Source organism: Pundamilia nyererei, unplaced genomic scaffold (genome assembly GCF_000239375.1).
Source record: "Pundamilia nyererei isolate P.nyererei 1_Seehausen unplaced genomic scaffold, PunNye1.0 scaffold00035, whole genome shotgun sequence".
NCBI classification, from domain to species: Eukaryota; Metazoa; Chordata; class Actinopteri; order Cichliformes; family Cichlidae; genus Pundamilia; species Pundamilia nyererei.
Window position 1 is genome coordinate 3,136,449 of NW_005187436.1, and position 15,382 is coordinate 3,151,830.

A 15,382-nucleotide genomic window follows, 5' to 3' on the forward strand; every position below is an offset into this window, starting at 1 on the left:
AGACACGTCTGTTAGGACGCACCGAGCAGTTATCCGAGCTATCTTTACTGACAGCCTGCCACGCTCGCGCTGCAGTTTCATAATAGAGCCATCAGAGGGAGGGACTTTACGCGCACACAAAAGCCTGATGGTGATACCACCGGTGACAGAAAACAGCAGCCATCCACCCCGGAGGAGCTGTTTTCTGGCCCCAGCTGCAGCTATGAGACGAGGAGACCAACTGTAGGAGACGTGGACACTGATGCACCTTTATCATCAGCTCTGCAGCTGACTGAAGGTAAGACCCGGTCTTTTTAACTGCAGCCAGTTTTGTTGAGACACTTGCGAAAAACTCATGAAACTTGCCAGAGAGGAAGTTTGTGGTAATTCAGCTTGTGAACATCTTTTTTTTTCCCTCTATCTCTTTGTGTACACATACGTGTTCACTCCCATGCTGCACAGTTACATTTTATCTCTAAATCCTTATTCACAATTGTCACAATGGCCATGTTCTGATATTTACAAAGCCTGTGTAACTGCCATTCTCAACCTTTTTAACCAGACATAATGTTTCACAACAGATGCCCTGCCCTAATTAGCCAGAAATGTTCTTTTCATTTGTAATCCTCATTATACACTGTTATGCTGCTCAGACGCTGTTGTGCAAGTTGTAGTTTAAAGCCTGTAATACTAGTGAAGAACAAAGAGGACCCTTTTTTCTGTGCTGTGTTACGGTGTTAAGGCTTTCCCAAGAGCAAGGTGAAAGTAGCTCTAATTCAGTAAACGAATACCTTACAGCAAGCTGCAACTTGTAGTAAACATTTTCATCACTGCGCTCACAAACCAACTCATCTTTGTGTCAGCAGGGTTGGACTTGTGGTGTGCAGGAAGAGTACTCCTGGGGAGGCACAACAACTGGCATTACTGGAGCATATCGAAGAGGCTGTTTTACATATCTGTTTTACATATTAAGGAGCTACATCAATGAGGACGCCCGGCATGGCGGTATTCAAGCAAGAGAACGTGGAGGATTTTTATGAAATTGGAGAAACACTGGGAAGGTGAGGATTTGTTCACGATTAGTTTTTATGAAGGATGTCAATGAGAGGTTATTTGATCCCCACCTCTTAGAAGATGATCCTTCACAGTTTGTGTGAGTCAGAGGGTGAGTCAGTTTCCCTTGCAAGTGCTTGATCCGGTGGTCCTCCTGTGTATGTAGGTATGCAAACAGCTGGCCTGTCTAAGCTTGAACTGGGGAGTGTCGTTGGGTTAAAGTGGGCTGAATTTTACAGCTAGAGATAACGTACCAAAGCTAAACGCACTCGAAGAAAAGAAAACAGCCCTGTTTGGGGGTCAGATTTGTCAGTCCAGGAACGCAAATGAATTGTGAGCGATTTGCTATGCATGGTCTGACTGTGGGGCGGTGGACCAGGGTGTCGAAGTGCTGCGAATAAACCCCGTAAAGAGCAGACGTGAAGGAAACTGAGGAAATAAGTTACAGGAAGTTGGTAGATTACAATATGGATTGAGGAAGCTACGCCAATTTTGCACGGAAGGACAGCTTGGGCATGTGCACCACTCGATAACAGATTGAGCGGGTGTAAAAGCAAAGCATCTGACCTGTAGCCTTTCACCATTAATCCCAATATGCACTGTGTCCCAGTCTTTGTTGGGACATAGCTGCTTTGACACACCCTGATCCAGACCTGCTGCTGAAATGACTCCTTCAAAACTATAAAAAAAAAAATAACCCAAACAAAAAACAGAAGAGGAAGACTTTTCAGCAAAGGCCTCGTGTAGCATGAAAAGTTCAAATGTATAAATATGAAATATTTTTTACAGTAATCAGGCTTTGAGTAAAGCACTCACGTCTGATGGTTAAAAATAATGATTCACGAACAGTTAGCTGATCAATAAAATGAATAAATTATCTAATACTTTACATAGTTTGCAAAGTAAATAGATTGTAAGCACCGTTTAAAACAAAAAAAGTACTGTCATTGATAATTGCACATGAAGTTGTAACATTGGAGGGATTTTCCGCAGACATGCAAAGAGCAAGAAGGCAAAACAAACACGGCTGTTTGCACAGAGGCAACTCAAAAGCTGCTCATATCACCACAGACTAGTAGATGATTTATTAGGTTACATCAAGTAACCTAATAAATAAACCTAAGAAATTCCTTTAAAAGACTTTTAAAAACTTATATTAAAAAAAAAAGCTGAAATACCCTTTAAACCCCTGCAAGACATGGCAGACATGGGAATGTGTTGCTCAAAGCTGAGCTGGTTTTCATGAGAAAACCTTTGCCTGAAAAGCAAAGGGGACTCTGCTGTGGGCTGAGTGCATGTTTAACATCAGCATGTTGAAAATATGTGACCCTTTAAGCTACTGTGGTTAAAAGCCCTGGTTAGCTTTCTGAGTAACCAAACCTGTTACATTTTATCTTTCTGCAAAAGACTTTTCACTCACACTCACAGTTTTCTGGTGAGCCACGGGGGACGTGTTTTAGCCCACTCACAGTTTTGACAGCCTCACGGGTTCAGAGCCCTCCACTCACATACCTCAGTGGAACTGTTACTCAATTGTCCTTTAAGAGTGTGGGGAAATTTGGCGGAGGGAGGCAAAAACTGTGTGACGTATTTGAGATGTCCTGTGCTGTGGTACTGTTGCACCATTTCTGGAAATTGAATTAATCATGTTGACAGGTTTCAATGTCTCACAGCCCCGAAAAGCAGTACTGAGTGGCTGTTTCCACTAATGACACAGAGTTTTGGGTAAACCTGTCAGCCCTTTGACATGCGGGGCATGCTGTGACAAGTGTACCTTTCTTTCCATTCGACTGATGACACTTATGACATCATACAGTACAAAGTGTTAAAGTCCGAACCAAAAGATGCCTTTAACAGGAAGCGGTGAGCTGTAACTGAGCATCAAGGTAAGGCTGAGAAAAAGGTCTTCATCTGAGATGCTGGACCCTGTTTACAAGTGAGCTTGTGTCCTTGTTGGCTCATAACAACTGATAGCTTTTAGTAGATAAGTAGTGCGTAGTGAGTCGTGTCAAGAAACTACCATCTGTTAAACCCGCCCTCCCCCCCCCAAAAAAAACATGCAGACTTTCCCCAAAATTTGAATGCTGAATTTACTTTACACCATGGTTTCACTCTGACTTCCTGAATGCTTTCATGTTGACTTCTAATGGTAATCTCTTGACTTTTCGTCTAGCACCACCGTGTCTTTATTGCTATGTATGAAAGGTACAGCGAGTGACGTGATCCCAGGGTGAACTGTATGACTCTAACGATGCCTTAAATTGAATCTGGTCAGTTTGTTAATGTGTGGCTTCTTACAAAATACCTGCAGAAACTCACAAGACACCTATACTCTGTCTTGACGGTGAGATGGATATTTAAACATTAGTTATACTGACAGGAACAGCAGCATGTTTGTCACTGCTTAAGTTGACATTGAGGTGAAAACTCATCTGTCCATTAACACAGGTTCACAGAGTTTTTGCTCTCCAATCTGTAAACACTGCAGGAGCATCTTCCTGATATGCAAAATATTTTTCCAGTATCTATGTGGGTTCATTTAGGAGAAAATGATTCAGACTAACCATTTTACAAGTTTTCTTTATGGAATATCCAGAGGGCAGTGATGCAAATTTTAGGTTGCGGTGCTCGAACAATAAATGCGTTGAAGTGAAAAGAGCCCACAGGGCAGGCACACAGCTGTTTCAGATTACCAAAAAGTACTAGAATTTCTCTGTCTCTATAGCTTCGAAACATTCCTGCTGTTGTGTAAGTTGGGGAAATAAAGAGAGAAGGGAGTTTATTTGCTGCAGCCTAACTGAAGGACCTCCATGTTGACCTTTTGGACATCCCCCAGAGTTCCAATACTGACAGAAATTGTCCCATTACAAACAACACTAATGCCTCACAGATGCCGGTGTGTGCGTGTGTGGCTGGACTTAAATACCAGTGGGAATCTAGAGATTACTTTAGGGCTTAAATGCGGAAAGATTTCACTTACAGCGTAAAAAGCAGAAAATGCGGGAGACAAATTGGGTTTTCAAGCACCGGTAGAATTTTAAAAGTTGGAGCTGCGTCCCGGCAGCCCTCAATGGCATTTGATTAGTTGCTGGTTAGGAACAGCTTTCTGGGTCAACAGCGAATCTGGCGCTCTTCGTCATCCTGGTGGTTGCTCAGTTGAGAAACATGTTTAAATATTGGGTTGGCGCCACTTGTCGGGGCATTCCTTCAACCTTGGCTGTGGCTAATGACCTTCAGCTGTTGGAAGTGGAAATTCTGCGGAAAGATGGCACTTTCAGCCCCGCTGGCCGGCTTAGGGCTAAGACAGACGGCACGCCTGGCCTTTTGTGGAATACCACCTCCCCCAGCATCTCTTTCCGCTGTTACTCTGCACTTCGTAGCAATGCTGGAGTAAAGCCCCTCTGCTGACATTTGGGTTGGGTGCTTTTTCACACATGAACTACAACTATCATCTCAAGGGCTTTTTCTATTTGCCATTAGTTATCAGGCAAATCAAGGGGACTGCTCATGCCCCAGTGATGGATCAGTTCCTCCCCTTGGGGTAATTGATGGATGTTTTTGCAAGTGGAATTCACTGAGTGACTTCCCCACCTCTTCAGTTAACACATTATCATCTCTAACAGGGAGGACTCGAGGGTGGAGACGTCCTGTGAATAGATCAGGCAGAGGGAGGATTTGAGATTCCATGAAGCTGTGCTTTATCACTCCACCCGCTCTCTTTTTATTTTCCTTTTAAGGAATGTGCGTGGGATTCTTTGTGGATTATTGCCTTAACGTATGTTTCCCCACTCTCTCTTTTTCCCCCCTGCAGTCTCTGCTGGGACATGTTCACACATGAATTAAATGATCTCAATAATAACTTCAAGGACTTTAGGCTTTTAATGTCGTTCCAGAACCTGAAAGCTATAGGAAATACATCAAATCAATCTAAAGTTAAAGATTCCCCTGTCTTATTAGACGCACAGGTGAAACAACCACATGTAGTTCAGTGCAAATCCCCTTGCATTAAGCACTGCAGCACTTTAAAGAAACGCATACGCTTGTTTTTTCCCCTTGTGTATCAGAGATGTTCAGCTTTTTTGTTGAAGTGCTGCTGTATCAGACTGCGTCATATTTGTTTAAAGGTTTTAGACTTAATCTCTTCATTGAGGTTGTAATTGAAAGTCTGGGTTTATGTGGTCCTGCATTTACATAATTTTACATTGTTATTTTTGAGCATGTTTCATAAGAGGCTTAGCATAGTCAATGTAACAGCAGGTGTGATCACAGAGCACCGGACAGGGCGTGCCACAAAAACATGAAAACTGGCTCAACCATCTCGCACCGATGTAGGGTTACAGAGTCAGTAGCTGGTTTAAAACCACAAAGATAGGATTTAATCCCTTAATTTGTTTCTGGGTGCACATTGTAAACACCCTGAAAATACATGTGTGAACTGTAGTGTGTTGTGGGTGTACAGATCTTCCTTGCACACCTCCTTTCTGCCCTTCTTTCTTTTCCACTCCTGCAGTTCAAGCGGGGGCTCTCACTCACCAACAGCAGAAGAAATGTGGCAGGTAAAGCAAGACTCTGTTTCAGTCTGGCTATTCTTAGCCCTCTAGACACAGATTGGACAGCCTCTCACAGCCACTCTGGAATTTCTGTGTGGACAGTTATGTCCAAAATTCATGAAATGCCTGCCAATTATTGTCTTTCCCCCTCTTTGGGAATTTTTCCCTCCACATTGTCACAATGTGTCTGTGCTTCAAACATGAAAATTCTTCAGTCCTCAAGCTTTAATGTGTTTTACCCAACCATTCCCTTCTATTCAGTAAAACTCTTGCCAGCTCTGTCACCACATAAGCCCTTGTATGTCGTTGTGGCATCACGCAGAAGGATGAGAAGCTTGTGTTCACAATAGGGTGGGCAGGTCATCCCCCAGCAACAGGAAACAACAAAGCAGCAGTAGTATGACAGCAAGCTTACTCAAGTGCTGGTCTGATATTAAAGCCACAGAAATTCCCCTCATATGGAAAATGGTCTCATATTTCTTGTTCAATCTGTCAGTAGGCAAGTTATGAGTGTTATGATTTATGTTAGGGATGAGTGAAATCAAAGGAATATATTCCACCAACTGGAGTCAGTACTGAAGCTCATTAATAATAAGATGCTATTAAAGATGTCGTAAGCTCATGTCTGACTATCATTTCTAACTAACATTCAAAACAAGAACGCAATGATTCACTGAACAATATTGTCAAAGACACACCTCTGTTGTGATTTGCTTTTCTTTCAGTGGAGTAAACACTTGAGCTTGCTCCACTAAACTTGACAGGAAGTTAAAAGGAGTAGGAGGACAGAGGCTCTCTCAGCACCACCAGATTGTCTCATTGTCTCGCCAGGAAACAGGAAGTGATGGACCATACTGCAATTTTTCAGTCATCTGTGTACCAGAGCTTCCTCACCAATATCCTGTGGCTAAATGCAAAGAATGTTATTAGTTCTATTCCTTTAAAAAAAAAGATGGTAGATACTACAAATCCTGATACACGTAAATCAGTTGTCACGTTGAATGATAATGGGTGTAACAAGAAGAGTGTTCAGAGATCACATCCTCCACCAAGATGCAGGATGTTACTGCTTTTCCCGTGCTCTGTATGCTCTCTTGGCACTTTTTGTGGTGATTGCTTCTCTTTTGTCTGCAGTGGGCAGTTTGCGATTGTCAAGCGATGCATAGAGAAGAGCACAGGCAATAAGTACGCGGCCAAGTTCATCAAGAAGCGCCTGAGCGGGGCCAGCAGACGGGGTGTGAAAAGAGAGGAGATTGCGAGGGAAGTGGACATCCTGCAGCAGCTCCAGCATCCCAACATTGTAGCGCTCCACGATGTTTACGAGAACCGGACAGATGTCGTGCTTATCCTCGAACTGTGAGTCACCACAAGATTCTGCAATGCATTGCAATATCCACACAGTCACAACAATAAAGTTTTATCATGCTTTACTTCTTGAAAACTCCAAACATCTATGTACAATAGATAAGAGCCTGCATAACATAAAATGTGTTTTATTGGGATTGAAAAGTTATGTCAGTGCAGTCTTTTGAATGTTTGGCAGGAATACTGTAAAACTGCAAAAGTCCACTCATCTGTGAGTTTATTTCTGTTTGTTGAAGCTGTGTTTGCTGAAAACCATTTGCCCCTGATCATGTCTGCCAGAAAGAACCAAATGTCTCTTGCAAAGTCAATAATGCTTGTGCTGAAAAGAGGCCAAAAAGGGCCCCCGTCTGGGGTCGCTGAGTGCCGAGAAACATGGCAGGCCTGATTAGGACTAATTGAAAAACTCAAACAAAAAATATGACTAATGGCTGCAGAATAACGCACTGTCCTTCATTCTCATTTTCTCTGTATGAATGGTAGAGAACATTGTGCTTATGGGCCAAGGTTTCATACCATTTTTTTCAGTTATGTTTATGGAAAAATACATTGGCCCATAAATAGGGCAAATGGACTAAAAACAGAAGCAAGTTGGCACCACAGACAAACATATCTCAGGCATCCAGGGCTTGTGCATCAAATTTCCTGAGAACACACTTTAGATAAAAATGCTAGCAAGGGCTTGCTCCAGATTGTCTGAGCCCACAGTCACCGAGTGTCAGTTTGTGTGTGTTTGTGCATATTGCAGGGTCTCTGGAGGAGAGCTGTTTGACTTCTTAGCTCAAAAGGAGAGCCTCAGTGAGGAGGAGGCCACTCAGTTTATCAAGCAGGTCCTACATGGAGTGCAGTACCTCCACTCCAAGAAGATTGCACATTTTGATCTAAAGGTAAACGTGCTTCTCCTGTGCTGCACATCTTAAACTGCATTTGTTTTCTGTGAAACAGTTAAACTCTTTACCTCCATAGCAACTGTATTACTACGCACAAGCAATGCCATAAAGACCTTATGTGTATCTATCTATCTATCTATCTGTCTATAGCAGGTGTTTAATGTACGTACTGCACAGTTCTGCTTTTCTGATTCACACATCCTTCCTGTTGTTTGTGGCCACCATCCAAACTCTCAGATACCGACACTTCAAAGTTATCTCTTTAGTTTCAGAGCTGTATCGCCCACGTTTCTATCTGAAAGTCGCTATCCTGTCTGATTTTTTTTCTAGCTGTGCATCTACATTCCCAAGGTCTATTTTCATCAGATCAGTCAGCTATAACACCCATTAACCCTCCTGTTTAACCCCATTTTGACTTGGAATTTTACTTGAGAAATTCTTATCCCCCTTTTTGATTAAAATAAAGCTTCAGAACAGCTAAATAAACACAAGCCAACCCCAGCACCATAACCCTTCAAAGTCAATGTGAATGGTTCTTGATTTGCAGGCCTATTATATTGCACAGAGCCAAAGGGCAGCACTGGGAAACAGGGAGCCCCTTTGACAAGTTTCCACAAGAGGCCACATCTTACTAATTGAATGCAGAACTGGGTGATAGTGTTCCTTTTTTGTTGTTGTTCCCTTTATGCCCCATATGAATCCTTTGAGCATATAACAGTAGAAATGTAAGAATGGCTCGTTGTGAGTCCTCTTCACTGCTGATGCTTTTGTGTTGATAACTGAAGGTGGATTAGGTACGCAAAATAACAACGCACTAGGTGTTTGAGTCATTCATGCCTGAAGCCTTGATTTTCAGTTCACACTGACACACCTTTACACTAATTAGCGTGATTAATTGTTTTTCTCTAATGCTTCCACAAAAGGAGGATTTCTCCAGGTAACTTGTTGCTTTTGTCTGTATTACTGAGCCTTGCTATTAGTGGAAATGTGCTGACATACATGCTTTGTTTCTTTATTTGCATTGGTGCAGCCTGAAAACATAATGCTGCTGGACAGGGATGCCACCTTACCCCGCATCAAAATAATAGACTTTGGACTAGCACACAAAATACAAGATGGGACGGATTTCAAAAACATTTTTGGCACCCCTGAATTTGTTGGTAAGTTTTTCTTTCTTTTTTCTTTTTTATTGAGCTTGACGATTTTAATGAGATGCTTGATGTTTGGCCAGACGCTGTTTGTGATGTTGAGTGTGTGTTGTCTATTTTCAGCTCCAGAGATAGTCAACTATGAGCAACTGGGCTTGGAAGCAGACATGTGGTAAGAGCTTTTAATTACCTCTGACTCTGCTGACATCTGCACAACAGGTTGCATTGCATAACTTTGGATTAATCTTGCGCCTTTTTTTGCAGGAGCATCGGCGTCATCACATATATACTGTAAGTTGAGATTCACAACGTCCGGGAATTTTAATGTATCTACGATTATCGACTGAGTCACGCATGCAAACGTTTGTGCTGTTGTTTCAGTTTGAGCGGCGCGTCACCTTTCCTCGGTGACACAAAGCAGGAAACGTTAGCAAACATCTCAGCGGTGAACTACGAATTTGATGAAGAGTTCTTCAGCAGTACCAGTGAGCTGGCCAAGAACTTTATCAGAGGGCTCCTGGAAAAGGAAACGAGGTAAAAGAGGAAAAAAGAAGAAGAAAGAAATTAGGTTACTAACAAATAGGTCAAGGCCAAAGGTCAGGTTTGAAATTTCATTACAAAGCCCAGTACCAGGCGGGGCTATGCTTTATAAAATCCTAATGAAGTGCACTCCTGACCCACATGAGAATAAACAGCCAGCCAGCCAGTAAGGATTTATTTCTGCTGCACGGTGTGATATATAAAACCAGAAAAGAAAACTATTACAAAATGTTGCAAAAACACTTTCTTTGTAAAATGTGATCCTCTTCTTACTTTTTGACATGTGTTTCCATTTAAGCGTTTACGTGCACCTTCGGGAAACGGAATATTCCTGTGGAAGTTTGGTCTCGCTGTAATCCTTAGAGAGTCACCGTCTGCTGCACGACTGACCTACGTGCCCTGTCTGATGGAGTTGTTCTGGCATATTTACACAGCTGCATTTTCTCTTTTAGAAAACGGATGACAATAGAAGATGCACTGAATCATCCTTGGATTAAGGTATGGACATGATTTATGCAGTAGTGTTGCATGGTTTGTATAATCTGTGACTGTTGTCAGCACTTCATTCCCCCCTGCCCCCCCTTCTACGAGGAGTAAAATCTATTGCAGCTAATGTCAAAGGTAACATACGGGGTAGCAGGATCTTTTTTTTTTTTTTTTCCCAGTGTTCACTCCCACTAACTGTGTACTTGTCCTGGATAGATGTTTCCATACTGTCCCACAGTTAAAGTATGTATATTGTTCCTGTTTGGGAATTTTTGTTTTTCCCTTCACATCTCACATTCATCTCATCCATCTTCACGCCATCTGCAATATTCCTTTTGTCTACAAAGTCAGTGGTCTGACTCTTGCAATATCTCGCTAATTGTATTTTAATGGAATGGAAACTTAACATTGTGCTGTGGTGAAGCCGTCTACCTCCCACTCAGGCTGATGAAATGCATGTGAGTGGTGTTTTGCTGTGAAGTCCTCATCCTGTTTTGATGCAAGCATGGATCCGGGAAACCTTACACGCTCACCAGGAATGTTTGCTGTTTTTTGGCACCCCTTATCAGCCGTGGCTTTCGCTCTGGGGTCACACACTAATCCTCCAGTGCCACGTCTGCTGGGATTTTTCACTGCTATACGTGTTTTCGAGATGCAACAATAAGACATCCTCTCACTCAGTCTCCCTCCCCCACCCCTACCCTTCTGTCTGAAGTCCTGCGGCCACATGGAGGAGGACAGCGCTGCCTCTGAGAAGAAAGCAAAGCAGTTGAAGACAAAACTACTTAAAGAGTACACTATCCAGTCGCACTCCAGCATGTCCCAAAACAACACATATGCCAACTTTGAGCGTTTTGCCCATGTGGTGGAAGACATCGGATTAATGGAGACGGGATTGTCCGAGGTGGCGGAAGCTTACCGCACCCTGCAGGGTGACATAGAAGCACTGCTCTCCATTCACAATGACAAGGAAGCTTGGTACAAGGAGGAGCGGGACACCGCAAAGAAACAGCTCTCGCAAGCCTGCCACGAGTTTCGCAAAGTGGAGGCCACCAGGAAGCTGGTGCAAGAAGACATGAAGGCAGTAGATGTTTGTCTGGAGAGTATCAGCAAGAGGTACAACCACAGGCAGGGCCAACTGGATGCTCTGAGGCAGGAGCTGAACTCTGAGCTCCAGTGGCTCCAGGATCTGATGGGCTCTTTGCATCCTGAGGGAACCAGTGGTAGCATCCATAACAGAAGTCTGAGCACACATGTAAAGAAAGCACTGGAGGACCTGCTGCATCTGACTTGTGAAGGAGAAGTCTGCTCTGAGGCTGAACAGCCCCTCACTGAGTCTGGCTGACATAAACCATTGAAAAATCTTCTAAGAGTCAACAATTTTTCTTTCTTTTTTTAAAAAATTGCACTCTTTAAATTTTATTTATTTGTAGATTTTCTTTATTGTTTAAACAAAAAAGATAAAGAGTTAAAGGAGAAGATGGTTATATCAGTTAATAAAGCTAGCCTGGCTTTGTCCGAAGGTTAAACAAACATAAACACACATTATAAACACTATTTTCTGCATGTTCTCCCTCTCCCTCCGTGAGTACCCTCCAGGTTCGACCCACAGTCCAAATACATGCACATGTACATGTAATTCTAAACTGGCTGAAGGTGCCACTGTGAGCGTTAATAGTTGTCTCTCTCTCAGTGTTAGCCTTGCGACAGGCTGATGACCTGTCCAGAGTATACCCCGCTTCTGCTGGGATAGATTCCAGTCCCCTGAACTGAATGAAGAAAATGGATGGACATTATCAATTATAGAAATCTTAGTGCATTAGGTTTTGCCATTATTTTAAACAAATATCTACATTCTGGGAGGAGACCGTAAGGCAGACCTAAATCATTCCGGAGAGATTATATCTCTTAGGTAGTTTGGAATGCCTCAGGTTCCTACAGAAACCCCCATTGAACCCTAACCCCCAGGTGACTAGAGAGAGGGGGTTTTGCCTCTGCTCATGGACTGCTGCCCCGAGCGTTGACATCTCTTTTGTTGACTTTTGACAGAGTCAGCCTGCCTTTTTTCTTTAGTAGGCCAAAGATAAGCTGAGCTTTAATTTCTTACTGGCTCTGGAATGCTTTTTAAATGACAGACAAGTATTGATCTTAACAGCAGGTACAGCAGCAAACATGATTAGTCCTTTAACTGGGATAAGTGGCACAATATTTTATTTTATTTATTTATTTATTTTTGTGACACATGGATTTATTAAACTACGTTTATTTATTAATTTAGTGTTTTCTGCCCGAGCATTTAGCAGATTATTTTAGCTGATTTAGTAAAACTAAATGAAACAAATGTACTGTGCAATAGTTCTCTCAGTGGAGTGAACGATAAGTTCAAATGTTTTTTTTATTGACTGATCTAAGTTTTTTTTAATTGCAATTTTCTTTTTTATTGAAATAATAATTAATCCTATTTAATACTCCATTTGTAAATGATAGTGTTTTAAAAGAAAGGATCTTTTTTTATGGATTTTAATGTGCTCTATTGCTGAAGGTTGAGTTATTTATTTCAAAAGCATTTTCTATTTCTTTCTTTGAGATGTTTTTGCGCTAACCATAAAAACAACATCTATGATAAGATCTTATCTATCTAAAAATGTCTCACTTCCTTTGCCAGTATTAGCGTCTGAACACTCAGCACTCTTTTGTCTTTGTGCGCTGACATTTTACACTGTTGTCAACCATGAAATAAATCTTAATTAGAGATTATGACTCCTTTTTTTTCTTTTTCTTTTTTTAATTTCTGTCATTCATGATCTGAAATGTCTTCATGGTATAGCTGATTATATTAGACAAGCACATGCGCACAGCTGACGTGAGGGACAGTTCTGCTTTCTGACATCTCACTGTGTTTCTGCAGCCTCTGAACCCCAGACAGGCCTTGGTGAAGAGACTATCAGTGGTCAACTTGGAGAACTTCAAGAGACAGTATGCTCGACGCAGGTGGAAGGTAAAATGCAGCCTTGGTACCAACTTGGACTATTACTTAAAGGAAGACTGCATTAAAAAAAATTGCACATGTCTTGCTTTGTAACCCATTTCTTTTTACTTTTGTCGATTTCAACAGCTGTCATTCAGAATTGTGGCTCTGTGCAACCACCTAACACGAATCATGAAGAACCATAAGAATGAGAAGCTGCCTGAGGAGGACGGGGTAGGTTGCCGTGCAATGGTTTACATTAAACTGACACACATTGAGCTGCTCTCATTTATATTGCTTCAACCAACAGCTGGTTAGTTTAACCTTGCAAATACATTCCCCAGATACTTTATTGGGTACATCTTGTTAGTGCCAGATTGAACCCTTTTGACTTCTGGACTGCCTTAATTCTTGATGGCAGAGATTCAGAAAGGTTTTGGTCCATGTCGACGTGATTGCATCACACACTTGCTGCAGATTTATTGGCTGCAGATCCATGATGTGAATCTCCCGTTCCACTACATTCCAAAGGTGCTCTATTGGACTGAGATCTGGTGATTGTGGAGGGCATTTGAGTACAATGAAGTCATTAAGTTCATAAAGGTAGTTTAGGATGATTTGACCTTTGTGACATGGCAGCCATGAGGAGATGGGTACTCTGTGGAGATGGACATGATCAGCAACAATAATAAAGCGGGCTGTGGGGTTTTTTTTGTTTGTTTTTTTTAAACGATGCACATTTGAAACTAAATTGTGCAAAAAAGTTATCCCTACATCATTAAACTACCAGCCTAAACTGATAAATCCGTACATGCATGGATCTGTGCTTTCATGTTCTTTACTCTAAATTCTGATTCTACTATCTGAATGTCGCAGCAGAAATCTGGACTTAACAATGGGCAATTAATTTTTCAATCTTCTGTTGTACAATTTTGGCGAGTCTATGTTTCCTGGTCAATAGAAAACATTTTTTTTCTGGCCATTCTCTGTAACTCCTAGAGATGGTTGTGCAGGAAGAATCTCAGCAGTTTCTGAAATACTCAGACTGGTAACAACAATCATACTACATTCAACATCACTTAAATGACCTTTCTTCCCCATTCTGATGCTCCTGTTGAACTTCAGCAGGTCGTCTTGAGCATGTCTGCATGCTTTGAGCTCCTGTCATATCATTGGCTGATTATATATTTATGTTAATGAGCAGTTGAAAGGAATGTTTAATAAAGTGGCTGGTGAGGGTATCTAGTATTTAAAATGTCTACATGCCAAAATGCATTGCACCATACTGCCATGTGGCTGGCTGATTAGATATAATAAGCAGGTGCACTTACTAATGTGGTGATGAGTTTCTTTTATTGTACACTATTTCTACAGCATTTACAGATGTAGATGTCTAACTATTTCTCTGGGAGTATCTTTACAACAGACATTGTGTTCCACAGTGTTGCAGTGTAGCAAGCACAGTTTTATCCTGCTATATGCTGCTGGAGCTAAAAAAAAATAAAAAAAAAATAAAAAAAAAATAGAGAGAGATATGTAAAAGAATGCTTAGAGTCTTTGAGCTGTCTCCAGTTGTGGAGACTCACAATTGTCACAATCACCACAAACAGTAACTATGTTACAACTGTTTCCTAACTGGGATGTGTTGGTCTTGTCAGAGGAATTGTGAAAGCGACCAAGAAGAAGAAACTATGAAGAGGAGACCAAGGACCAGAAAGAGAAGCAGCACTTCCTGAGAGCAACCCTCAGAGTGTCCGTCAGACATGCAGAACAGTGACTTTGCACCTTTATTTAGGGCATGCTCTGCAACTGTTATACGCCACTAAGCATAGTTACAATATATTTTGACATGACAGCTGTAAAAGTAGAGTTTTTTTTTAGAGTTTAAGGCAACTTCTTCATTCTGAATCAGCACAACTTCTGCTGTATGTCGGATAGCATTCCGGCATGTTTAAACATGTGCTAATCTTGCACTAGCAGCTATAGCTTGATTGCTGTTGCTGTTGACAGGAACTGTTGTGTATGTTAGCATATATGTGAGCATATATATATGTGTATGCTATAGACAGCTTCTGTCTAAAAAGTTCTCAAGCTGTTGTTTGGCACAGTATTGATACAGATTGATTGATATATATTTTAACAGATGTTAGCATCCAGAGTGTTAAATTAAAGGGTTTAGCGCTGCAGGATAACAAACATGACAGCAGATCTTCAAATGTTTACGTGTTGTGCTTAACGATGTTTTATCATTAACTGTTAACCTCAAGATATAAGCCCCTAAAGCATCTGTATACTATATGTTTACATAGGATATTTTAATTTGTGCAAATTTTTCTGAGACTGTAACTGTGTTTCATTGACGTATGGAAGCCCGTTTCCGCCACTAAAAAAAAAAAAAAAGCTAGT

At 41.5% G+C, this 15,382-nt stretch overlaps 1 protein-coding gene across 2 annotated transcripts; it reads left to right on the forward strand.

The window, feature by feature from the left end:
- Positions 1-76: 76 nt before the first annotated feature.
- On the forward strand, positions 77-15,382 carry dapk2b (death-associated protein kinase 2b). Of its 2 annotated transcripts, XM_005730018.1 has the most exons (12): positions 79-277; positions 846-1,040; positions 6,717-6,938; positions 7,693-7,831; positions 8,865-8,994; positions 9,106-9,154; positions 9,247-9,273; positions 9,364-9,516; positions 9,975-10,020; positions 12,917-13,006; positions 13,124-13,210; positions 14,635-15,382. In XM_005730018.1, exons 2-12 carry the CDS (start codon positions 964-966, stop codon positions 14,710-14,712), a joined length of 1,098 nt encoding a protein of 365 aa, XP_005730075.1. In that variant the 5' UTR covers positions 79-277; positions 846-963; the 3' UTR covers positions 14,713-15,382. The 2 variants fall into 2 exon arrangements, with proteins under 2 accessions (XP_013765480.1, XP_005730075.1); XM_013910026.1 differs by lacking the exons at positions 12,917-13,006; positions 13,124-13,210; positions 14,635-15,382 and adding an exon at positions 10,724-11,407 and having other exon boundaries at positions 77-277.

Coding starts and splice junctions, on each gene's coding strand:
- dapk2b (XM_013910026.1), top strand. CDS start 964: ATGAGGACGCCCGGCATGGCGGTATTCAAGCAAGAGAACGTGGAGGAT. Junction 6,939..7,692: donor GTCGTGCTTATCCTCGAACT/GTGAGTCACCAC, acceptor TGCATATTGCAG/GGTCTCTGGAGGAGAGCTGT. Junction 10,021..10,723: donor TGAATCATCCTTGGATTAAG/GTATGGACATGA, acceptor TTCTGTCTGAAG/TCCTGCGGCCACATGGAGGA.